The 24,815-nt window shown below is 37.0% G+C and overlaps 1 protein-coding gene across 10 annotated transcripts in view; it reads right to left on the reverse strand.

Annotated features, from left to right (window-relative positions):
- Nucleotides 1-24,815, reverse strand: part of TFDP2 (transcription factor Dp-2) — a 188,677-nt gene that overhangs the window by 48,305 nt on the left and 115,557 nt on the right. For 7 of the 10 annotated variants that reach the window (XM_087870247.1, XM_045791907.2, XM_045791906.2 and 4 more), the window contains 3 exons: nucleotides 19,941-20,044; nucleotides 14,435-14,556; nucleotides 12,945-12,992 (listed from right to left, as the gene is read on the reverse strand). In XM_087870247.1, coding sequence (XP_087726373.1) covers nucleotides 12,945-12,992; nucleotides 14,435-14,556; nucleotides 19,941-20,044 — 274 coding nt within the window. Of the gene's footprint in view, nucleotides 1-12,944; nucleotides 12,993-14,434; nucleotides 14,557-15,919; nucleotides 15,982-16,119; nucleotides 16,317-19,940; nucleotides 20,045-24,815 lie in introns of all 10 variants that reach the window. The other 3 variants (XM_045791911.2, XM_087870250.1, XM_045791908.2) reach the window with 3 other exon arrangements.

Below are 24,815 nucleotides of genomic sequence, written 5' to 3' on the forward strand. Positions count from 1 at the left end.
GGTATGGAGATTACTAAAAAATAAAATCTTAAAATTAATTTCACATTTGTTTTTATTTTTTAAACTGGCTATTAGAAAATGAAAAATTACATGTGGCTTGCATTACATTTCTATTGGTCAGCAATGATATTGAGTTTGACGTGTCAGTAGAATACCCCAATTGATATATTCAATAGATAACTGCATATGTAAGTGTCACTTTGTAAGTAAGTGAGCTTATAGGATAGGTCACTTATTAACTCATCAGCATGTGTACCCATGCCAACCTTCTTCCTGTCAGTCTTAGAGGATTAGGTATCCCTTTTGTTTTTAAATCTAACTTCTTTTAAGATAACAGCTTTACTGAAATATAATTCATGTACTGTAAGCTCCATTTTTTAAAGTATACAATGCAACAGCAACGATCACCACAATCTAATTTCTTCACCCTAAAAAGAAACCCTGTACCCACTGACAGTCATGCCTCATTCCCCCAGGCTTGCTTGCTTGCTTGCTTCCTTCCTTCTTCTTTCTCTTTTTCTTCCTTCCTTCTTTCCTTCCCTCCTGTCCTTCCTTTCCTTTCTGTCTCCTCTTCGTTCCTCCCTCCCTCCTCCTTTCCCTCCCTCCCTCCCTCCCTCCCTCCCTCCTTTCCTTCCTTCCTTCCTTCCTTCCTTCCTTCCTTCCTTCCTTCCTTCCTTCCTTCCTCTTTTTAAGCAGACTCCATGCCAAGTGTGAAGCCCAATGTGGGGCTTGAACTCACGATCCCGAGATCAAGACCTGAGCTGAGATCAAGAGTTGGATGCTCAACTGACCAAGCCACCCAGGCGCCTCCAAAGTCAACTTTTCCACTTGAAATTTTCACTCCAGTGCTTCTGTTTCTGTATTGTTTGCTCTCCTTGAGCTGTTCTATTCAGCATTTGTTTGGTTTTAATAATACCTTTATTGTGAAACTGGAATCTAATCAAAACTCCAGATCCAACTACCACTTTAAAGGAAATACCAAGGACAGAAGAACATGTTAAACTATACTGCAGGGATTCCATAAGCAAACTCTTTAGGCTTTTTCTTTAGTATACATGATGTGGTTTCTTCAACTACAAAATTGTAAGGGAAAAAAGGAGGGAGTGAAGAAGGACAGTGAAGGGGGAAAACAGACAGGAGGGGAATCTACAGATTTTGTAAGACATACAAATTTATTTAAATCCTGATTCAAATAAACTATAAACACACACACACCAGTTACGGGGAAGTATGGGAAAATAGCAATAGCAGTACAGTTTTCAAACTCTCCAAATCCCCACATAAAAACAGAGCAACTAGATAGCAAAACCAAAACCCCTTGACAACATTTACAACAAAACTAGGTGACAAGGTATCCTCAACAAGTCCCAGAATACAAACCACCAATACCCAAAATACCTGCCCAATAAAGAAATCCTCATTGGGGCTGCACCTAATGGAACTCAGAACAGGATAATCCCAAAACAGCCATCGAGAATTTACTAGAAAGTACAACAGGCCAATTTGAGAGCATCAGCTGAAACAAGGAGTTCTACCCTCTCAATACCAGCCGAGTGCAAGGACCACAATAAGGTTGCAACAATCTAGTCTGTAGGACTCCTCCAATTGATTTTCAGGAGAAAAATGACAAATATGGGAGGTAGGCAAAGTATCTACAGACAGTATGAACATCTGAAGAAGAAAATTAAAAAAACTAGAATAAATATTAAATGCTAAATTCAAGAGTATGTTCAGAAATAAAAGAAGAAAAGATAAAATCAACCCAGAATGACAAGTACCAAAACATTCTAGTAAAATTCTGAATTTCAAAGAAAAAGAATCCTTTATGCATCTAGGAGAAAAAGAGTATCAGATTTTTAACAGCAAGGCATTATGCCAGAAGAAAATAAATATATTTAGGAAATTGACAGAAAGTATGAACCATGGACTTCTGTATCCAATGAAACTGACTTTATCCAAATATAAAATGCACAAACTCAGGGATTACTATTCCCATAGGCTCTTCCTGAAGAAAGCACTAGAGCACAAGCTTCAGACAATCAAAATGACAGAGAGACATTCACATAACACCTGGTGATGTTACCTATAGATACAGTTACCTATAGATCTAAGACTAAATGAGGACTAGGAGGGAAAAAGTATAGTATACTATAGTGGGGATATGCTCCAACACTGTGGATAAAGTATGACTATTAAAAAAATGGGGAGGGGGCACCTGGGTGGCACAGTCGGTTAAGCGTCTGACTCTTGGTTAAGCGTGATCTCAGGGTCTTGAGATAGAGCCCCATGCTAGACTCCATGCTTAGCGCAGAGCTGCCAAAGACCCCCTCTCTCTCTTCCTCTGCCCCTTCCCCAACCCCTGTGCGCGTTCTCTCTCTCTCTCAAAACTTTTTTTTTTTTAAAGATTTTATTTATTTATTTGACAGAGAGAGAGACAGCCAGCGAGGGAGGGAACACAAGCAGGGGGAGTGGGAGAAGAAGAAGCAGGCTCCCAGCAGAGGAGCCTGATGTGGGGCTCGATCCCAGGACCCTGGGATCACACCCTGAGCTGAAGGCAGACGCTTAACGACTGAGACACCCAGGTGCCCCATCTCCCTCAAATCTTTAAAGGAAATTGGGGAGAGCACAGAGAGAACATATGCAAAAAAATTTTAATTTTTTAGTAACCACATTAATGGTAATATTAGTATTATTTGGGACATTAAGTGATATAATATGGGATAAAACCAATGATATCACCCTTTCATCCTCTTAGTCCCTAAAAATCAGGATTCTTAGCATGGAAGAAAGGGGAATGAGATATAATGGAGAAGAGGTTTAGTAAGATTTGAATTGCAAATATCAATGTGAACCCATGAAGTATTATATATCTTTGTGTATGTCTTAGTTCTGTCCATTTAAAAGGACTAGAAAAAAATGACCAATCTAGTAGCAATGAGCATCCCCCAACTAGAGCCTGCCATATAATTCTCCCTAAAGGAAACCAGGGCTTCTTAGAGAAATGGCTGATTCCAGGTATAGGGCAGGAAACATATAAGATGAATTTGGAACATCTTATAATATCAGGTAACAAGCACCAAAGACTATTAGGGCCATGTCAAAAGGACTTAAAAATTAATTAGAAGAGGCTCCCACTAGCCAAACATGGGACAATTTAAGGTTCAATTGTGATAATAACTGCAATGTACAAAACCCATCAAGTATGTTCAATTCATGAATTCATAATGACACTTTTAAAAGGAAAGATTTGGTCATCTTTGGAGGAAGACCAGGAACAAGTTCATCAACTTGAAAACTGGCCAATAAAGGGAAGAGATCAAGCATGTATTCGGCTTTCTTATATGAATTGTACCGCCAGGTAAAGAAAGAGTAGAAGAACTGAACTGTCTTTATATAAAAGTAGTGCAAGTAGTTAGAATAATACTAATTGCACCCCACAATGAATTAACAGTTACAAGCTTTAAGCATCAGTGGTGTGCACATCATAAAAAGAGAGACAATGGAAGAACACACCACTATGTAGTCTTGCCAAGGATCAAACATCAGTTTGATAAAGCCACTAAATCTTACTGCCAAACTACAGAAAATACAGAAAACAGAGGAATATGTTGAGTTGCACACGAGTATGAAATCAATAAAATCTAGGCTGTGGGAAACTGCACAGGTCAAACAGCCTAGTTTCAACAACTGAAGTATAAGGAAAATAATGGGACAGAAGGGAGACCTATATATAAAGAGATATCAATTTTTTTTTAATGGACAAGACTAAAATGTGCAAAAAGGATGCACATTTAGGTAATAAAACTATCTAAACCTTGAAGGAAGTCATTACTCTAAAAATCAGGATAACAGTTATTTATAGGAGGGTATAGTGATTGGGATGGGGCACAAGAAGGGGCCGCTGGGTTCTACTTCTTGATCTGGTGATGGTTACAAGACTGTTTACCCTAAAGTAATTTATTAGTCATACATTTGCTTTTTGGTGATTTTTCTGTATCTGCATCTTATTTTACCAAAAAAAAAAAAAAAAGGTAAACAAAACATGATATTTGAAACAACTAGAAATCTGAGCACTTACCCCATATTTGATATTAAGGAATTATTATTAATTTTTCTAGGAATAATAATGATATTGCGGATATGTTTAAAAGGAGTCTTTTTAGATATAAGTACAGAGAGATTTATGATGAAAATGATTTGCTTTACAAAATGAGATATGCCATGAATTGATTATTGCTGAAGTTCAAAGATATGCATATAAGAGTCTCATGATATGAGTCATCTACTTCTGTATTTTAAAATCTCTAAAATAAAGAGTTAAAAAGGAGGAAAAGGAATGGTTTGAGCCTATTTTTCATTATTTACATTGGTTTAGTCCTTAGCCTGTTTTCTATAATCAGACCAGCTTTCTCAGGAAGGGGTCTTTCTACATCACGATACCATATTAATACAAAGGAGAATTCAACCTATACAAGACATAACTCTGGATCCTACTGCAGTTCTCATCTAGATGCGTGACAACCAATCACCCAAGACAGAAACCAGATTCAACCTATGTTCTTCTAATGACCTTTGTATCAAATCAATCTCATTCTACCAAATCTAATCTAATTCAAGTCCTAAATAGCTTTGGGATTCAACTTCTCTGTATTCCCACTGCCCTAGTTCAGGCCCTCATAATCTCTCTCAGAATAGAACTAGAGCCTTGTAAGGTTCTCCTTTGTGCTGTCTAGAGGCATTCCAATCCTTCCTCCATAAGACCATTATGGTGATCCTTCTTTGTTTTCTTTTTTAAGATTTTATTTATTTATTTGAGAGAGAGCAAGAGAGAGAGTGAGGGGCACCTGGGTGGCTCAGTCGGTTAAGCGTCTGCCTTTGGCTCAGGTCATGATCCCAGAGTCCTGGGATCCCGCATCGGACTCCCTGCTAAGTGGAAAGTCTGCTTTTCCCTCTTCCCTGGCTTGTGCTCTTTCTCTCTCAAACAAAATCCTAAAAAAAGAGAGACAGCAGGAGCCACCATGACTGGGCCGGGGTGGGGGGGCAAGGGGGGAAGGGTGATGGTGGTGGGGTGGGTAGAGGGAGAGGGAGAAGCAGACTTCCTACTGAGCAGGGAGCCTGACATAGGGCTCCACCCCAGGGCTCTGGGATCCTGACCTAAGCCAAAGGCAGATGCTTTACAACTGAGCCACCCAGGTGCCCCATTAATAATTTCATTTAAAAAAATATTTATTTATTTTAGAGAGATAGACAGTGTGAGTGGGAAGGAGAAGAAAGAATCTGAAGCAGACCCTGCACTGAGTGTGGAGCCCCACGTGGGGGCTCAATCCCACAACCTTGAGATCATGACATGGGCCACAACCAAGAGTTGGGTGCTCAACCGACTGAACCACGAAGGCACCCCAAGTAATTTCATTTTTTAAAAGAATCCACCAATTCCTGTTTGCTACATATATTTCCACACAAAGCTCACTCTATGCTGATCTGCCCTTAGAGTTTGGGGTATTTAGATACAAATGGCTAGCCACACATAAATTTATATAATTAGTACAAGTTAGGTGGCAAAAGTAAATAAGAATTGCTAAAAATAGGGGAGTGCATGAGTTATTTTGAAAGAAATGTTGTGTATGGGTTTTATATTTATGCTAAGAACTGGATAATGGTTTAAAGTAAATCAAAATCTCAACTCCGTATTTATGAACTTTTTAAAAGCCAGGGATGAAGCAAGGTTGTTGTTTTTCATGTAATCCTAGGTCTTTTTTAAAAAGGAAGCAATAAGATAATCATAGGGTAGTTTAGGGTGATCACCTAATTTGCCCTCTACAATCGGACATGGATAATTTTTTTTTAAGATTTTATTTATTCATTTGAGAGAGAGAGAGAGAGAGCGCGGACAAGTGGAGGGGAGAGGCAGAAGCAGACTCCCCACTCAGCAGAGAGCCCGATGCAGGGCTCAATCCCAGTAAACTCATGACCTGGGCCTACGGCAGATGCTTAACCATCTGAGCCACCCAGGTGCCCCAGGCATGGATAATACTTAAAGGAAGAAACTAAACACAGTCCTTAAAGAGGAACAACTAGACTTTTAACAGCTATTAAAAGCTGATGAACATACTCTTGAAACAAAGACAAGACTACATATAAGAATTTTATGATTATTCAGTGCATGAAATGATAATAAACTTGAAAAAAACTGGTTAAATATCAACAATGGTAAACTATTTATTAGCTATATATTTTCAACAGTTTACTTCATTTAACCCCGACCCACAGTACTCCTCCATCTGAAAAACAGAACTACCAAGTACCCATCTCACAAGGCTGCTGTGAGGATTAAAGATACAGCAGATGCTTTTTCTCTTCATGAGCCACCAGAATTTTCATAAACAATACAAAACTGAAGGATATTACTCAGTACTGGTCGAATCAAGAAATTAAGCTTGTTCTTTGGAAGGCTGGTAGAGCATCGCGCCAAAACAAACCCAACCAATATCCACATTAAGATTCAACAGAAATAAGAACAGCTCATACCTGCAGTACATAGATAGGAGATTGCTCCTGCAACCAGTTCTATAAAAGCTCCACTGAACGTTAAGGAACAATGCCTCTAGTAAAAGAACATTAAAAGATAAAAGAACTCAACAACAAAAACAACCCAATTAAAAAATGGGCAAATGACTTATACAAATGGCCAATAAACACCTAAAAAGATGCTCAACATCGGTAATCATTAGGGACATGCAAATCAAAACCACAATGAGATTAGGATGGCTATTACCAAAAAGTGTTGTGGGAACGTGGAGAAACTGGAACCTTTGTACACTGCTGGTGACAATTTAAATGGTACAGTCACTGTAGAAAATACTAGGGCCTTGCCTCTATAATATATAAAGAACTCTTACAACTCAATAACTAAAGGCCAAAGGATATGGAAAGCCTTCAAAGAAGATACACAAAGGTCCTATAAACACATGAAAAGATGTTCAACATTATTAGTCATTAGGGAAATGAAAATCAAAACCGTAATGAAATATCATTTCATATTCACAAGGATGGCTATAACAAAAAAGACAAATGATAAGCACTGGAAAGGATGTGGAGAAACTGGAACCTGTTGCTGGTGGGAATATAAATGCTACAGCTACTCTGGAAGACAGCCTATCAGTTATTCAAAAGGGTAAAGAACTACCATATGACCTTGCAATTCCATTCTTAGGTATGTATGTATACAAGAGAAATGAAACTTGTTCACAGACGTTCATAGCAGCATCAACTCAAATATCTATCATTAACAAACAAATACACAAAATGTGGCATATTCATACCATGGAATAAAAATGAATAATGTACTAATATATGCCACAACATGGATGAACCTTGAAAATACGCTAAATGAAAGACGCCAATCACAAACTTAATCAAGGCCAGAGTTGTTTCCTTGAGATCAATTCTCTAAGTTTCAGCCCTGGGGAATAAATGTCTTTGGTGTAATATCTTTTATGTGGAAATGAAATAGGAGGTACAAGGGGATTCGAAGGGTTGGGAAGCTTCAACTGGCCTGGGTGCTCCTTAGTCTTCACTTCATTGCCCTCATTACTTCCCTCACTAATTCATTCTTGCTTTTTATACTTGTCACATCTAAGCCTAGAGCCTTTCCATTATAAGTGAGTATAGGGGAGAATGGTTTCCATTTCCAGTTCTGACTTCTCCTAAGCATACCTTGGGACGTACATTTCTCTACTATCACTTGTCCTTCATTATAATCACATTGACTTTCATCTTCTAATTAGAAAATCTGTATCTCTACCACTTTTTACAGCACTTTCAGAAATTGATTTCCTTTTACTATTTTTTATATGAAAATTTCAATAGGCTTTTAGGGGTTGGGGGTGTAAACATGGTGTTCAGTCTATCACCTTAAATTGGAAGCTTACTACCTAAATCTTAAATAGAGTTTACACATTTTCTTAGAATCAAGCTCTTTGAAACACCCAGACCCTCTTTCCAAATAACACCAAAATATGGCCATATAGTATAAATGCTGTGATCTCTATTAGTCCATAAATAAAGAAACCAGCAGGAAGTATTCTTTACCAAATAAAGCCAAATTGAGAAATAATAATAAAAAAAACTAATTGGCATAGTTTGAAATGCATGTTAACTTTTATTAATAATTTCATTTCAAGTATTCAAAATAATTGTACCCAAAGAATATTATCTTTCCATGAACTTAACTGGAAACTATAATCACTCTTTAATATTTTCCCAATAACTTATTTTTATTTACAAAAATAATTTGTATTATAGAACAGTATACCCCATGCAGAAGCTACAGAAATCTATTTAAATAAGGAATTATATATAATAAGAACTTTATTTCCCATTTAAATGAGCCAACTAGAATAGTTAAATCAGCAAAATAATTTAGTTTGGTAATTCAGTAAAATAATTTAGGAAAAAACTCTTTACTTTCCTGGGAGTATGTATCCATCATGTTGCGTAGGAGGGGAAGAAGGGGTCTGAAATGGGAAATAAATGTTTATTCCTTATGGATCTTCACTCTCTCCCTCCTTGGGTTATATCATTCAGGCCTGAGACCATTTACATGCTGATGATACTACTTATATACTCATGATACTATCACTTAGATAACTAATAAACTTATTGAACTTCATATATCCAAAAAAAAATTCCTTCCCAAACCTACTCTGAACTACAGTAAATGTAAAGGGCATAAATATTCACCCAGCTATTCATACAAAAAAACAAGAGCCATCCTTTATTTTTCTCCTCTTCCTTCCTTCAATCTATCAATAAATCTTGTTGGTTCTACCTCCTCCATCATTTATCGATTTTTTCCTATCTCCACCAACAGGCTGCTGCCCCTGCAATAGTCTTCTGATTTTCCTGCTTCTTTTTTGTCTCCTTAGAATCCATTTATCCCTCAGCAGTCAGTGTGACTTAGATCATGCCATTTCCCTGCTTAAAATCCTCCTTAAAGAGTGTCTACGTGGCTCAGTGGGTTAGGCGTCTGCCTTTGGCTCAGGTCATGATCCTCCTGGGGTTAGGCCCTACATCAGGCTCCCTGCTCAGCAGGGAGTCTGCTTCTCCCTCTCCCTCTGCTTCTCTCTCTCTCTCTCTCTGTCAAACAAATAAATAAAATCTTAAAAAAAAAATCCTCTTTAGAGAAAAGAAACCAAACTCCCTACCAGGACCTACAAGGCCTTTCTTTTATCACGGACTCCTGCTTACCTCTCTCCATCCTCATCTCGCTCTTTGCCTTTCTCACTAACTCCAGGCCACTGTGCCTCCCCGAATACATCAACCTGGGTACTCATTAGGGAGGTTCACATTTGCAGTTCCCTGTGCCCAGAATCCCTGGCTCCCCCACCTCACCTAAGATATTTACATGCCTGACTTCTTTACTTTCAAATATCACCTCCTTAGAGAGGACTTCTCCAAGGTAGCTGCCATTACCTTTTTTATTTTTTTTTGTCTACATCTATCATAATCTAAAAATAATCTTATTTATTTACTACCCCCCAACACACAATATAAGCTTTGTAAGGGCAGACTTCTCTATCTTGTTTATTATTCTCTCCAATACTTAGAACATAAAAGTTAATAGATATTCAAAACGTTTGCTGAATGAATGAACAATTTCCTAAACATCGCTGAAGCAATACAGACATTAACTATACTGAGTTTGATTATTAGCTTATTATAGTTTAAATTATATTAATTAGAATATTAGTTTATTGTAAGTGGAGTTTTAACTTTCCATCAACGCAAAGATAATAATATTACATGAGCATAAAGGAAGAACACAACACCACTGTGCTACATCTTATTCATTTAAGGTAGGAACAGAGACAAACACCCACAGACTGCCATCAGTGCCTGTGGGGCACCCAGGACCTTCTTCCCTCAGTAGAGGTCCCAAAAGGAAAATCAGATCTATTTGGAAGAGATGCATGCAGAAGACACCATCAGATTCTGTCCAAGGAGGAAAGAGAAAGTGAACAAACATCTTTTAGGATTAAAACTCCAGACAAGACCAAAAAGGGGGTTTTCAGCTTCTTCTACAAGCTCTTTGAAAAGAAGTCCAGTGGATCAGAATACAGGGGGAAAAAACTCATGAGAATCCCTAAATGCGGGGCGCCTGGGTGGCTTAGTCGTTAAGCGTCTGCCTTCGGCTCAGGGCGTGATCCCGGTGTTCTGGGATCGAGCCCCACGTCAGGCTCCTCCGCTGGGAGCCTGCTTCTTCCTCTCCCATTCCCCCTGTGTTCCCTCTTTCGCTGGCTGTTTTTCTCTCTCTGTCAAATAATAATAAAAAAAAAAAAAAAAAAAAGAATCCCTAAATGGATCTTTCACCCACCGAACAAAATTTCTTCAGAAACTGTCTCTCACAAATGATCTTAACAAAGGAACAGCTGTGTAAGACATACTTAAAGTTGTACTGTCAAGTGGTAAGATGAGGATTAAAAGCCTCATATATATTGATGTATAAATCAGTTGTAATTTGTTATAAATTTATATAAAGTTATAATTTATAAAAGTTACAGATACATCAATATGTGGATGTATAAATCCCTGAAGAAAATGAATACCAACACCAACATATGATACTAAATCAACATACAAGACACTGAAGAGATAAAGATCAGTCTATGTTTGAGAGCTAGCTTATTGAACCTCAATACTGGGAGAAAGGAAACAAAGAAATTTCACAGCATTACAGAAAAATACAATGCATTTGGAGGAAAATAAACTTTGTAAAACAGTAACAACAACAACAACAAAATCACAGGTAGTAATCTTTGTGACCTGATTGTGGGGGTTGGGGAGGATTCACTAAAGTTATATTAAAAAAATAAAAAGAATAAAAATCACTAGGAAAAAAAAAGTCACTATACCATATGCAAAAAGGGAAAGCTGAATCAATGTTTATACCAACAAATTTAATCTGGCACTTCTACATGTGATCTTTAGAGGTCTCTCTTAGGAAGGAGTGTAAAGAGAATCTTGTTTTCTTATACTGTTTGCAGTACATAAGTGCCACCAATCGTAACTAATGAGTAGTGCCATTTTAAGGCCTTAAACATTGCTAAATACATCTGCATGAACTTGTACTGCTGCCCTTTCCGAGGATAAATACAAAAAAAGACCAGCAGGACTCGGAAAGAGGAATTTCCATTAGAGAGGAAAGAGCACTTCGCTCTGTATCTCTGTATGATACAGCAGTTCCTCAGACATGATTTTATCTGTTCTAGACAGTTAAGAACCAAGAAGCAAGCAACAAATGCCACAAAGGAACTAAAGTACAGCTGGTAGATACACAAGAAAACACACATTTTAAAATATATAGCCTCAAGGTCCTAACTCAGAGTCTTTACATTTTTATTTTAGGCTGAATTCTTTTTTTTTTTTTTTTTAAAGATTTTATTTATTTATGTGGCAGAGAGACAGCCAGCGAGAGAGGGAACACAGCAGGGGAGTGAGAGGAAGAAGCAGGCTCCTAGCGGAGGAGCCCGATGTGGGACTCGATCCCGGAACGCCAGGATCACGCCCTGAGCCGAAGGCAGACGCTTAACGACTGCACTACCCAGGCGCCCCTATTTTAGGGTGAATTCTAACACATTTGGCCATCTAGTTTCTCAGTACATAGCAAATCAGAGGTAGAAAACTAGAAAATAGAGAAGACAGAAAACTATTTATTATACTGAAAGCAGATGACCTAACAAAAGAAAAGAGAAAACCAAGATTTACTGTCTGCTTGCTAGAACTCACAATTATAAGTCAAAGACAGAACTACCAATATAGTATGCCACCACGGAAACTACTTCTAAAGTGAACAAATGAGGCTTTGAATCCTTTATCTTACGATTTCTTTTTCTCTTATGGAAAGATGAAATACTAAAATGATAAGGAGCAGAGAAAGGCTGGGTAAGGGTATTTTACAGATGAGAGCAGATGACCTAACAAAAGAAAGGAGATTTCCATTGGAAAAAGGAGTTACAAAATCTTAGAATCAAAAATAAAATTCAAAAAGCATAGCTGGCAAAGTTTAATTTAAATAAAAACAACTCTGGGATGCCTGGGTGGCTCACTCAGGTAAATGTCTGACTCTTGATTTCGGCTCAGGTCATGATCTCGGGGTAGTGAGATCGAGCCCCGTAACGGGCTCCGCTCTAGTGGAAAGTCTGCTTCTCTCCCTCTCCCTCTCCCCACAATGTGTGCACCCGTGCTCTCTCTCAAATAAATAAATCTTAAAAAAAAAAAAGTAGTAACAACCTGACAAAATTCCTGCCTCGAAGACAATGAGTCTTATTTTAACACAGTGCAACATTAATATGGTACCTCATATAGTAAGTGGTTTACACGGCACACTGAACTTTAAGTTCAAATAATGACCCTACGGTGATCGTTTTTAACCCTGGAGCTTCTGACTTGGTAGGCATTCAAACTGCATTCAACACTCCACAGGTGATTCTGACACACACTGAGAAGCACTGTCCTAATAGTCCAAGGAAAGGTTACAGCGTATTTGACATATTAGTTAAAAAAGAAGTGAGAACATATTATAATCTTTAAATGTGTTCAAATAAAACTTGTTTTTAAAAGGTTTGGGCACATTGAGGTAAGGTGGTGTCTTCACTCTGGTAGAATACTTCATCTCCCAAAAGGAGGGAGAGGGCTAACTGACATACTACCAATAGCCAATCTACTCATAGGATAATTTCTTTTGAAACCATGCAAATATAATGAATATATGTAATGATAAGTGAAGTAGAACACTCAGTAAGGCATGAAATAAAGGCAGAAACTCAATGAAGTTAAAGTTACGTGAAGAAAAACAGCTCTAATTAAACTAGAATAGTCTGGACACAAAACTCCTCTCTATCCAGTAGCATCTCCCAAACAAAATACTTAATACTTATACTCACCTTTCTGAAAAATCAGAATCTATAAATTCTCTAGCTCGTTTTCTATCACTAAAAAGAAAAAAAAAAGACAGCATAAAAAGAACAGGTATTTAAACACAATTTTATTTCACGAATAATTTATTGTGACCTGTCTAATTCCACAGCAAATATATCCAAACACAAAATCTAACAAATAGAAATGTTTTATCATAGGACCAAGAAATCACAACATAATAAATTATACCACGGGATCAAAAAGATCACAATATAACAACACGGTCTGAAATGAGCTCAATGAAAACAGGAAGAAAATACTGCAGAGTTAGAACGGAGAAGGCACAGAAAAGTATTAGTCACTGCGTAATGACTGAGCAGTCATTTCATTCCACCCCCAATATAAAGCACAGCTGGGGCTGACAATATCCAAACGCTGGTCATCTCCAAAGCGAGCCAGCACGAGTAGCACAGGTTTCGCTTTCATGTTATAATCTCTCAAGGTTATGCAGAAATCCAAGCTAACTTTCAGATCCTACATGGGATAAGGACTGAATCAAGGCCAGAATTACAGGTGATTGTGTCATTTCATCCCCTTCGATAGTGAAAAAGTATGTATACATGTGGAACTCTTCTGTCTTGTGTGTGTGTGTGTGTGTGTGTGTACATATGAGCATGTGTATGGCTTCAAACACTTTGCCAGGATTATTCCACTAATTCATTTAATATCCTGGAAACAAGAAAGCTCTTATACAACCAAGATTTACTGTCTGCTTGCTAGAACTCACAATTATAAGTCAAAGACAGAACTACCAGTATAGTATGCCACCACAGAAATTACTTCTAAAGGGAACAAATGAGGTTTTGAATCCTTTATCTTACGATTTCTTTTTCTCTTATGGAAAGATGAAATGGTAAAATGATAAGGAGCAGAGAAAGGCTGGGTAAGGGTATTTTACAGGCAGAGATGAAACAGGTAAAGGTTTGACACTAAAATGGCAAATGAATAGCACACGGGATATTGATTTAATTGTCCAGTGTTTCAAAAGGATCAAGAAAAAAAACTCAGTAAAATTTTTAATATTTTTGGCCTCTTTTTCCTAGTTCATTTTCTGGTATTTAAGGAAACAAAAATTCACAGCGGAAATTCTGAGTACAGCCAACATTTAATATGCAATTCTTCTCTTAAGTTTGTTAAAACAATATAAAATATAGAATTTGAATCTCCCAAGCAGTTAAATGTCATAATCATAAAAAGCCGTCCATTTTCAGAGTTGGAAAGTCAGAAGATTCAGGTACAAATTATTGTATTGTTTTTCTCTATTTAAAAATGGTTGCTCCATAAATGATTTATATCTAAGATATAAAGTGAAATAAAATAGGTGGTTTTAAAGGCAACACATTAGTTTTTAAGGACTAGGCTAACATAAAACAAGAATGGAAGACAAAATAGTGAGAGGAAAAGATCACAGCTTAAGAAAGAGTTTTAAAAATGGTAATTTGAACCACACTCTTACCCTGGGACCCAGCCAGTAGCTTCTGCGATGTGTGTCTGAGTAACCATTGCTGGTGCAGGGGTATACGGACTCCCAATCAGAACACTTCCTGAACTGGTTAGTCTCTGTGGTGTGCTTATAATCTATGAAGTGAGGACACAGCAAATAACATTCTTAGTTATTAAGAAACGCTACAGGCAGAAAATAATGTTGACTGCTAAGCTACAGATAAGGAGGAAATCTTACTGCCTAAAATGCACTTAATATCAATCATCTAAAACATAAGATTTTCAACGTATATTCTAGGATCTTAAAGCGCAAGTAATTGAAGATTGACATGAGGTCACAATACAGGTTTCAGCAAGTGAAGAGCAATCTGGAAGGATTAAGTTGGCAACTAACAATGTTTTAAAAATCAGAAAAACAAACTTTCTTTGAAATTATAGAACCTAACTGCAGTTGAACTTGATGTATTCAAACTAGGGCAAGAGTAAATCAGATCTTCATGTTCCAAATACACACAAAGGCATTATACAATTTGGATTATTGTAACAGATGTAATTTATCTTCTTTTTTCAAGAGCATCTCCTCATGTCATTAAATACTCTTCAAAGACATTTTAAAGACAGTGAAACATTTCAATCATGCGGATCTATTATCCCCTACTGTTAGATACATATGGATACTCAATTATCCAATATTGTAAGCAATGCTGTGATGAACATTTTTGTACAATGATCTTGGCCCTAGTATCTATTTCCTAAGGACAGACTCTAGAAAGGTAATTAATGGAACTAAGGATAGACTTTTAAAAAGAGTTTCTTGATAGGTATTACCAAAATCGCTGCCCAGGACTTCACCAGTAAATAGACCATGTTTTTTCCAAAAATGTTAATAATAATTAGTACAAAAAACAATTCAGCATTCTACTGGTATCTTTTTAAGTATTTTTGTCAAAAAAATAAGGGCATGCTCCAGTGAGTGGGGGTATTAATGCAACAATATTGGCCCTAACATTGGTAACTGTTGAAGAACGAGCTGCTGTGCACACAGAGATTCTCTCGCTCTTCTTTTTCTTTCCAACCCGAGACACAGGACCGCCCTCACCAGGCAACCCCAGATCTTTGGATCTCCTAAAGGGAAGAGATTCTATCTTCATATACTTTTGAAAATTTCCATAACAGTAAGGTTTTGTTTAAAGTACCAATTAAGAGAGAAAAGCATCTACATGGGCTACATATAATTTTTAAATGACAGATCTTAAAAGAAATAGTTCTATTTCTATCACCTGATGTAGGTCCAAATACTAATTAATTTTTGTATCCCTGATCAAATGACACCTGTTTCTGTAGGCAGGGTCTAACTCCAGTCATTAAGTTAGTTGCTAATTTGCTCCATAAAGAACAATGGGAAGGATTCATTTGCATTTCAAGCTTAGTTCAGCCTTGGTTATTAAAGTCTCATCAACATTTATTCATTTACTCAACATTTAAGAACGTTAGTTACCTCTGTTTGTGTATGGCATTTTGCCAATTTGGAGCTAGGGAGATGTTACTATATACAAATGCCTAGGAAATAATTTCAATAAGTTAATTCGATAGTTAAAAAAATAAAAACAAAAGACAATGAATACTGATAGATGTCTGGAGAATTCTGATTCTCTACAATATTCCAGGGATTATTAAATGAGGAATTCAGAAACTTACCTCATGAGAAAATATGAACACTGGACAATGGGTTTGTATCTCCTACCCTTCTACACTCCCCACCCCACCTCCGCATCTCCATTCCAGTGTAAAATCTTTAAGGGTAGATGAAATGTTTGCAGAGCCTAGCACAGTGCTAGGAGATGTTCAGAGAAAACGCACAATAAATATTTGATGAACGGAGACAGAAGACCCATCTGTAAAAATGAAAAAAGTAGCTTCTCTGTTCATTAATATGCCAGAAAGGATTACATAAAATCCAGTAAGAAAATAAAAGTTAAAAGACATAGTTCTCACCAATCACTACATTACACATTCATGAGTCCTGTATCATGCTGACCTTGAGTGTGAAGCTTAAGAAGGAAAATTTGAGTACTTAATTAGTCTCTGGTCTACTCTATTTCAAGAACAGGAGTCTCCACAATCCTAAGCATCCAGACTTACCCTTGAGATAGACTGCATTATTTGTGCAGTATTAGTATTACTAAGTTCTTTTTCTGTATCTATTATTAAGTAGCCTACAGGCTCAGTTTACCTGATTTAAAGGACTTTGTAGAAAAAAAAAGATGAAGAGAAGAGGAAGGGAAACAGGACACAGAAAAAAACTGGTTATCATTACTGAGAAAGGCTTTGGAAATGAATTGCTATGTTCTGGTTTATTTTTTCTTCCTCAATCAGAATGTTAGCCGATAGCCTTTGCTGATCTGACAGTGATTAGCAATATTCTGTTCTTTTCTCTTAGCCTAGTGCCTGGTATGCACTTAATAGCAGAAATCCTCAATAAACATTTCCTGAATGAACAAACTGGAGGGATGATATACTTCAATTAAAAAGACAAGTTAGAAGTTCATGTGAGATGCAATGAATTTCTAAATTAGGACAATGACAGTGAACCTTAAGAAACAAAATCAAAGAAAAGCCAACAGAACTTGATCGACCACTGAATACACGAAAATTATATAGGTGATGAGTCAGGTATGTTTTATAAAACTGAACCTTAATTTTGAAATCCCAATTGAAATTAGAGGTAATCAGAGGTAATTACTTCTTATATTCAGTTGATCTGATAAGGAAAATAAACATTTATTTTAAATTCCAGCACCTACTTCTCCCCACCCCAAAGAAATCCTTAATTTAAATGTAATCATGCAGTTTTTTGACAATGGATTACAGTTGGGCTATGAAAATCATATAGCAATTGAACCTCATTCTGAAGATTTTCTACCTTCAATCAATATATCTTACATACTACTGCCATCTACAGTAAGAACAGCCAAGAAATTGTTACAGCCTTGTATGGTAGCTACACTGGTGGTGAACAGAATAAAATAGAGTTGTTCAATCACTATGTTGTATAGCTGAAACTAATGTAACATTTTGTGTCAATGATACTTCAATTATAAAAAAAGAAAGCCAAGAGAGCATCTGTATTCTGAAGGGAAAAAGGATCTATACAATTATGAAGTATTACATTAAAGGATTTTATTATTTCACAAAATTTTAGTTTTCACTATAAGAAACATGTACTTTTTAACCATGTTAAAATAAAGATGGTTATGAGATTATATGACAAGATTACCTTTAAGTTAAAGGGCAAGTATTCCAAGCTAAAACAGTTATTGTTAAACTAGTTTCTATAAACAAAAACAACCTTCTTGGGACTTTCTGAAATTTCTATCTACCATTAAGACCTGGCTTAAAAAAAGACATGTGAAATTTAAAGGGCAAGTAGAGAAAGATAACAGAAAGAAGCAGATTTTTAAAAAGAGGCTTTAGTCAAGAGTTTTCCAACTTAAAAAAAATACTTTTAAATCACAGATGAGAGACTGAAGGTGAGGGGACAATATTCAAAAGAGATAAACAAGAAAAGAGAGAAATGGCTCTAACTGGGATTCTACAACAATGAGGAAGTCAAAAAGAAAGCTTTCATTTCTGTCCAACAACTGAGAACTGTAAAAAGTACCTCAGTATTAAGGATACAAATTAAGGCCTGGTTTTAAGAGGAGCCCCAAATCTCCTTTCCTTCTTCTGACCTTTGTTTTGCTGATGCTGAGGTTTGTAGTAATGAGGTAAGTAGTATACAAGACTACTTACCATTGTCAGAGCTGAGGTGTAACAGTAATTACATGTATAGTAACTCAAATTGACAATGCAAAGAAAAACTGTTTCCAAAAAAAGGAATTCAAATTTAAGCCATAGCAGTATCACTAAAATATTGACAGGAAATAGTCTCTTGAAACAGAGGACTACTGTTAGGGAGAAACTCTAAGAGTTCAGAGATGTTTATTTAATTTTGGTGTTTATATAATCACATTTCAAAATACAGACTTTATTTTTTATTTTATTTTTTTTTAAGATTTTATTCATTTATTCGACAGAGATAGAGACAGCCAGCGAGAGAGGGAACACAAGCAGGGGGAGTGGGAGAGGAAGAAGCAGGCTCATAGCGGAGGAGCCCGATATGGGGCTCGATCCCATAACGCCGGGATCACGCCCTGAGCCGAAGGCAGACGCCCAACCGCTGTGCCACCCAGGCGCCCCTAAAATACAGACTTTAAAGTCAGGTGCCTTCTCTCATTTACACCTACTGCAGTGGCTGGTGAGAAGCAAAAGCATAGTAAATGGTTGAAATATACCCTAACTACCTTGAAATGGGGACGCTTACCTGAGCTTAAGTCTCCATGAGGTTTGGAGCTAGACTACATTCTTCACATAGTTACAATAAACTGTGCAAGATCTTTAGCTTGAATTCTGTAGATAATTAACAGTCCTCAAGTGGTCAAGAAAAATGTCATGTCTTGAATGTCTTAAAATCTTAAAGATTTGCTGCAACCACTAAGTATGTTAAAAGATATATTTTTTTGCCTAAATAATTTTGCATTTAACAGAGTCCACAGTACTGAGTATTATGGGCAAAATTTATCCTTCCTGCTCTATAGATGAGAACATGCAAGCACTGACAATGAAGAGTTACCTGTTCAAGTGCTTACATGCTTTTGCTAAAGGCGGCTGAGACCATTAAATTAAGTATAGTTTCTAGGGTAATTGCATGTGACTTTGCTTATAAATAAGGCTTTTCTAAAAGTGCTATATAGGGGTGCCTAGGTGGCTCAGTCGTTAAGCGTCTGCCTTCGGCTCAGGTCATGATCCCAGGGTCCTTGGCTCGAGCCCCGTAACGCACCGGGCTCCCTGCTTAGCGGGAAGCCTGCTTCTCCCTCTCCCACTCCCCCTGCTTGTGTTCGCTCTCTTGCTGGCTGGCTTTCTGTCAAATAAATAAATAAATAAAATCTTTAAAAAAAAAAAAGTGCTATACACGTCAAGCTCTAGCATAATTAATGGAATACCTTCAGAGAAACGGTTAAATATTTTCCATTTTGCATTCATTTTTTCTACTACTAAAGACTGATAGCTTTGGATATAGATTAAATGTTGGGTCATATTCAATTTATATTAGAGTACATAGCTTAGGGCAGTAAAGGTTATTGTATGAGAAAAAAGAGAAGAACATAAAACATAATAGATTTCGAATCAATTTAATCAAACTAAAAACAGGAGAAGGCTACCATAGGGAGCAGGCAAAAACCTTGATATTACATATCCAGGATCCAGACTCAAATACACAAACATTAAACACTGAAGAGCACACAGCCTTTCTTTTTCTCAAGACTTAGTTACATTCTGATAAAAACAAAACTTTTTAAAAAAGTGAATGAGTTAAGAAGTGAACTGGAATTTTTGTCCAGTATCTTTAGTACAATTATCCTTTAAATTAGTCTTGCCTAATCAAAATGTCAAATTCTAAGATTTGATGGTTTTCTTACCATTTGGGGTCCAACATTCACATTTATTGGTCCTAAGGTTTTTGGTAAAATCTTTGTTGGTGAGTTGGTGCTGGAAACTGGAAACGCAACAAATGAAATGTTACCTGAAATGATATCAAAATATTAGGTTAGGGCGGGGGAATGGGATAGACTGGTGATGGGTAGTAAGGAGGGCACGTATTGCATGGTGCACTGGGTGTTATACGCAGCTAATGAATCATCGAACTTTACATCAGAAACCAGAGATGTACTGTATGGTGACTAAGATAATATAATAAAAAAATGTTAAAAAAAATGTTAGGTTAATGTTCTGCAATATCAAGGTCACCTTCTATCTATACATTCATGGTCCTAACCCAAGTTTTATTTAAGTAATTTATAATTATCTTAATAATTAAGTTAAAATAAGAAGCCTTACTGAAAAGCCATTCTAATGACTGCTTTCTTGTAGTGTACAATTAGTTCTGCTAAATAGGAAAACTGTAAAATAAATAGTTCAGGCTATCTGACAATTAACTACTGGACTTTTAGTGGGTTTTCAGAGGAAAAAATATTTAGAGAATACATACTGCAAATCGTAGTTTATATCGGAGTTGAGAAATCTAGTTAGGTCTTTATTAGGCATCATAGAACAAAAAAATGTATGAAGTAGCTATGAAGTAAAATATCTCTTAGAATGTACTTATAGTATAATAGAAAATATTTATACTAAAAGTTAACATGTTTTCAAATGAGTTGATAGTGTAGAAAAAAATATGATGCTGCTGAGTGATACTGAAAACTGTGGGATGTGTACAGTGTTTTCAAGTGATATCAACACTTGTAATCTGAAATTAAGGTAGCCAAGTGCTACCCCAGAAATGAAAAGCTAACCGATAACTTTCTAAACTGTGTGAACTACTTAACTCCTCTGGACAAACTTCAGTTTATCAATGTTTTTCTTAATAATCTAATGTAACAAAGGAGATCACCCAGAGAGTATGTGAGAGAGATTCAATACTGACACTCTGGGGGAAAAAACGGCATTTAAGAGCAGGACGAGACACCTCCTTCTCAGATGGCCCCCTTGACTCTCCCAGCACGTGCCTAGACTCCTTAAGCCCCTCTTCGCACCTTCCGATTCTCAGCAGATACTCCTACTTCCTTCAGTAAGGAAATCAGGCCATCGGGCTATATTATAGCCTCTCTTCCTTGACCTGTGAACGTAACTGCACCCTCACCTATTTTTACTTCTTTCTCTCTGAGTGGAAATTCTCATATAAATGATTTCTTTCTCTTCACGTCCTATCTTCTCAGGGGGCTCACTTATCAATTATCTACTGTCTCCTGAGTTTTCAACTGTACCATCAGCTCCTCCCCCGCTTCAGTTTCTCCCTCTGCCCATTTGCCCTTTGCCATTTTCCCTGAATACCCACATTTGAAAATCAAACCCTTCATCTTTCTCATGCCCACTCAACAAGGTCTAATAGCCAAAGCTGTTTCTCCTTCATGTTCTTGGTGTATGGCCGAGTCTTGGCAGATGATCATTATCACCCCAGTGACCCAGTGCAGAAATAATCAACCCCCTCCTCATTCAACCGACCACCGTATCCTACTTGTTATCTCCTTACTCTGGCTCCCTTATGCTGCCGGCACTTGTGTAATTTGAAACTTTATCAAATCTGATTTGAACACAGTGACCCTCTAACGCTGTGATTCACCATTGTGGCTGTGCAATGGAATTATCTGGGGCTCAATAAAAAGTACCAACGCCTCAGTCCCACCCCCAGAGCTGCTGATAAAACCGGTCGGGAGTGAACCTGGGCATCAGATTGTTGAAAGTTCTCTAGATGGTTCCAACGAGCAGCCAGGGCTGAGCACTACCACTCTAACTGGAAATGCTACTTCAAATAGCTTTGCTAGTCCCTCCACACATATGTAACAAAATAGTCTTTCAACTGGGGAAACTGCTCTGGACACTCCCCTACTTTAGGCCTTCAAAGATTCCACAACACTTTCAGTGCCTCTCAGATTCCTCAACATGGCACAACAGCTCCTATCTGGAGATCTCACCCCTGCCTCCCTTCCCAGCTTCATTTTCAGCTACTCCCCCCACTCCAATCAGGTTAAATACTTTGCAACTCCAGAAACGCCCCAGCTCAACCACTCCAGTTTTGGCGCACGCCTTTCCTTCCGTTGGAAGTCTCTCCCTGCTGGGGCTACTTCTACATCCTAGCACTTCAAAATGCATTCCATACCATTTTCTTAGTCATTACTGTGTGTCAGGGTCTGTTCCAGAGGCTTCCCCTTTATACACCATCTCATTAATGCTTAGGACAACAGTGTAAAATGTATTATTACTGACTCCACTGTACACAAGAAGAAACTGAGATAGAATGAGGTTAAAGAATTTGTACAAGGTCCAGAGCTAGTGAGGGCCATAGCTCCGCCTCCCAAGCTCCGGCTCTGTGTGTCACCTCCCCTTATAGGTGGCTCCCAGCCTCTGTGGTCTAGTTTCTGGACGCCCTTCTTTGACTTTTCATAAAACCTATGATTACTTGCTTGTTCTAGCTATCCTTTACCTAGTTCTACGTTGGCTATGTCTCTCAGCTTTGTATCCTAGCACCTGGTTTAGTCCCTGGCACAAAATAGGTGCACAAAACTCTAAAAACTACTGGCATAGATTGGAGCTATTACCTTTTCTAATCTGGATGCCTTATTTCCCGTAATGTAGCCTAAATTGTATTTTTTGTTACTTTTTAACTGGTGCCAAAACTTATACTGAGTTTGAAATAAATTTACATGCTAGATCCCTAATTATTTTGAATAACCAGTATATCAAATAAAGTTTCCTTCCTCTGTAACCACGAAACTGATTTTTGTTTTTATATAACACACACATCTTACCGATTGCTAAAATTAAGGTTATTATAACTTACCAAATATGGTTATTCACCTATTTAAGAATCCACACTAACTGGAGAATAATTATCTATGATTCTAGGGGGAAGAAGAGCTATGTAATTGATAGACATGTGCCATAAACTCAGTCCCAGGCAGGACAGGCATGTGAGGAAGAGCACAGCCCTACAAAAGTCTGGCTCTCAGATTTTTTTTTTAACGGGTGACATATAATATTATATTAGTTTCAGGTGTACAACATAAGGATCCGACAATTACATATATTACAAAATGCTTACCATGATAAGTGCAGTTACCATCTGTCACCACACAACATTATTACAGTATTACTGATTTAATATTCTCCATGCTGTATGTTACAACCCCGTGACTGACTCACTTTATAACTGGAAGTTTATACTTCTTAATCCTCTTCACCTAGTTCATCTATCCCGACCCTCCCCTCTGGCAACCACCGGTTTATTCTATGTATTTATGAGTCTGTTTCTGCTTTTGTTTGTTCATTTATTTTTTAAGATTCCACATGTAAGTTAAACCATTTGGTATTTGTCTTCTCAGATGGTTCTTAAAAATGACCTTAGTGCTGCTGAATGTTTAAGATGAGATCATTTCTGATACGCTGTTAGAAGCAAAAGTAAAAAAACTTGCATAAAGCAGTGGAACAAGAAACACAAAAAAAGACAAGGCTAGGGAACAGATTGACTCTGATTTTAAACCTAACACTAAAGGAAAACTAAGGATATAAAACTTAGGTCAAAGCAAAATGAAAAACATCATTAAAGCCAGATCTGTCATGCCAGTTAATACTGAAAGAATTTAGAGGGAACTTAAAAAATCTGACAAATTGATTCTAAAGTGCATCTGGAGGAGTAAAGGCAGAGAACAGCCAAGAAAATTAAAAAAAAAAAAAAAAAAAGGAATAACAGGGAAGAGGGGAACTTTAGCCTACCAGATTTCAAAATTATTATGCAGCTTAAGTGACTGAAATAATGTAATATTGCTAAGAAGCAGACAAAAAAACCTGACAAAACAGAAATTAAAGTCCAGAAATTACTTTGTATATATATGAAAATTTTATATATGGTAAAGGCAGCATTTCAAATCAATGTGGGAAAGGGTGGGTTACTTAAAAAAAAGTTCTTGATTATACATCTGAAAACTAACAGAACACTACATCAGCTACCCTTCAATAAAAAAAAAAAAAAAGACACACGAAAGAAATGTTTCTGAAATAAGAAACTGGCCACTTAGATAAAAGAAACCTTGGATTTCAATTTCTCATTTTGTACAGAAATCAATTCCTGAAAGATCAAATATTTAAACATAAAAATTAAAGATGTAATGCTTGGGTGGCTCAGTTGGTTAAGCATCTGCCTTCAGCTCAGGTCATGACCCCAGGGCCCTGGGATTAAGCCTGCATCACATCGCATCCCAATGGCTCCCTGCTCAGTGGGGAGCCTGCTTATCTCTCTGCCTCTGCTTCTGCCCCCCTGCTCATGCACACATGCTCTCTCTCTCTCTCAAATAAATAAAATCTTTAAAAAAGTTAAAGCCATAGAAGTATTAAAAGAAACTTAATAATCATTTTTTATAATTTGGGGATGAGGAAGGCCCTTCTGAGCATGTTACAGAATTTAAAAATTTTAAGTGAAAACAGACTGATAGAGGGGACTACCTAAAAATAAACTGTTTCCTAAATAGCAAAAGACCTAATATACTTGAGACAAATCTCAGACTTGGTAAACAAATTTGCAATACATAGGTCATTATTTACTATCTTTAAAAACTTATTTACTTAACTTCCCACTTTTATGTCAGTAACAGTAAAACAATACCTCAATACAAAAATAAGCTGAGGACATGAAGCATATGAACAATCATCATATGAAAAGATGCTTGATTTTAATTAAAAAATTTACACTTTTAAAAAAAAGAAACCATTTCATGTACCAGACTGATAAAATTAATCAGTTT

The sequence above is a fragment of the Ursus americanus genome, chromosome 20, assembly GCF_024610735.1.
Source record: "Ursus americanus isolate L20-20 chromosome 20, mUrsAme1.1.p, whole genome shotgun sequence".
NCBI classification, from domain to species: domain Eukaryota; kingdom Metazoa; phylum Chordata; class Mammalia; order Carnivora; family Ursidae; genus Ursus; species Ursus americanus.